The following is a 1,374-nucleotide window of genomic DNA, read 5'->3' as shown; positions in this document are numbered from 1 at the left end:
AACGTTGCTTCTTGAATTCTTCTTTCCTCCTCTTGAGAAACTTGCATTGTTAGTTGCAGAACTTTTATTTTTCCTAAATCTGCCAAATTTTCTTACCATCATATTCATCATTTCTTTTTCTTGTATATCTACATCTGAATCAGTTTCAGATTCATGAATTTTTGTAGCTTTCTTGCTTGCGGCTTTTAGAGCAATAGATTTCTTCTCTTCAATTTCTTCTTCCTCGTTTAGCCTTCCAAGCTCCAATTCATGTTCTCTCAGCTTTCCAAACAGGGTTGCCAAATTCATGCTTGTAAGATCTCTTGATTCAGATATAGTAGTGACTTTCGGTTGCTAGTTTCTATTGAGGCTTTTCAAGATCTTTATGTTGATTTCTTCTTTATCAAACACTTTCCCGAGAGCCATGAGGTGATTAACTCTGTGTGTGAATTGTTTCTATACCTCATAAATCATCTCACCATCCTTCATTCTGAATAACTCATATTCTTGTATGAGAGAATTCTTTCTGGCCCTTTTCACTTCATCCGTTTCTTCATGTGTCACTTCAAGAACCTCCCACATTTCTTTGGCAATCTTGCATTGTGATATCCTAAAAAATTCATCCATTGTTAGTGCATAAGCAATAACATTTCTAGCCTTATCATCATATTGAGCTCTTCGGTTCTCATCTTGAGTCCACTCAGAAAAGTTTTTCAAAACAGTTTTTCCATTTACAACATGAGTTGGCTCAAATGGATTGTTTAGAGTTGCATCCCAAATTCCGTTATCCACGGATTCAAGAAAGATTTGCATCCTAATTTTCCAGAAAGCATAATTTTCTCCAGCAAATAATGGTGGTCTATTTGTGGATGCATCTTCACCAAAGGTTTGAAAATTTAAAGCCATTTCTCAGGATCAGTCGATTCAAAAAAAAAAGATAATCGACTTGTTTTTCAAATATCTTATGAAAACCAACTCTGGTGCCAATTGTTGAAAATAGATTGGCTTAATTTCTCACACCAAGAGGGGGGTGAATTGGTGAAATGTAAAAACAAAGTTTTCTTTAAATCTTTTTGGCAAAGTGGATGCCTTTATAAGCTTTCCTGAAACGCAAGGAAACATATTTGTTTATGCAGCGGAAATATAATCGATTAAGTACAGAAAGAAGTCGACTGAATAAAAAGTGCAGGGATAGATAGATCAAACGCTGAGTTTTTATACTGGTTCGGCCAAGCCTACATCCAGTGTCCTTCCAACCACAGGAAGCCAATGCACTATAATGATTAAGGTTTTTACAACAAGGTTTTTATAGCGACCTCACCTCAAAAATATAAAACACCTCTCTAACCCTCTAATCAAAATATAGGCATATACAAAATAGACTAGCAACAAGAA

General features: G+C 35.4%; 1 protein-coding gene across 1 annotated transcript; it reads right to left on the bottom strand.

Moving 5' to 3' along the window:
• Window positions 1-435: 435 nt before the first annotated feature.
• Window positions 436-885, bottom strand: LOC148191157 (uncharacterized). The gene has a single exon (XM_088101311.1). The coding sequence runs from the start codon at window positions 883-885 to the stop codon at window positions 436-438; it is 450 nt and encodes a 149-aa protein (XP_087957437.1).
• Window positions 886-1,374: the final 489 nt, after the last annotated feature.

Source organism: Vigna umbellata, chromosome 11, assembly GCF_029865625.1.
Source record: "Vigna umbellata cultivar VRB3 chromosome 11, Vumbellata_1.0, whole genome shotgun sequence".
In the NCBI taxonomy this organism is placed as follows: Eukaryota; Viridiplantae; Streptophyta; class Magnoliopsida; order Fabales; family Fabaceae; genus Vigna; species Vigna umbellata.
This window is presented reverse-complemented; position numbering and strand designations above follow the sequence as displayed.

Excerpts from the sequence above, each read along its gene's own strand:
- LOC148191157 (XM_088101311.1), bottom strand. The coding sequence starts at position 885 with ATGGCTTTAAATTTTCAAACCTTTGGTGAAGATGCATCCACAAATAGA.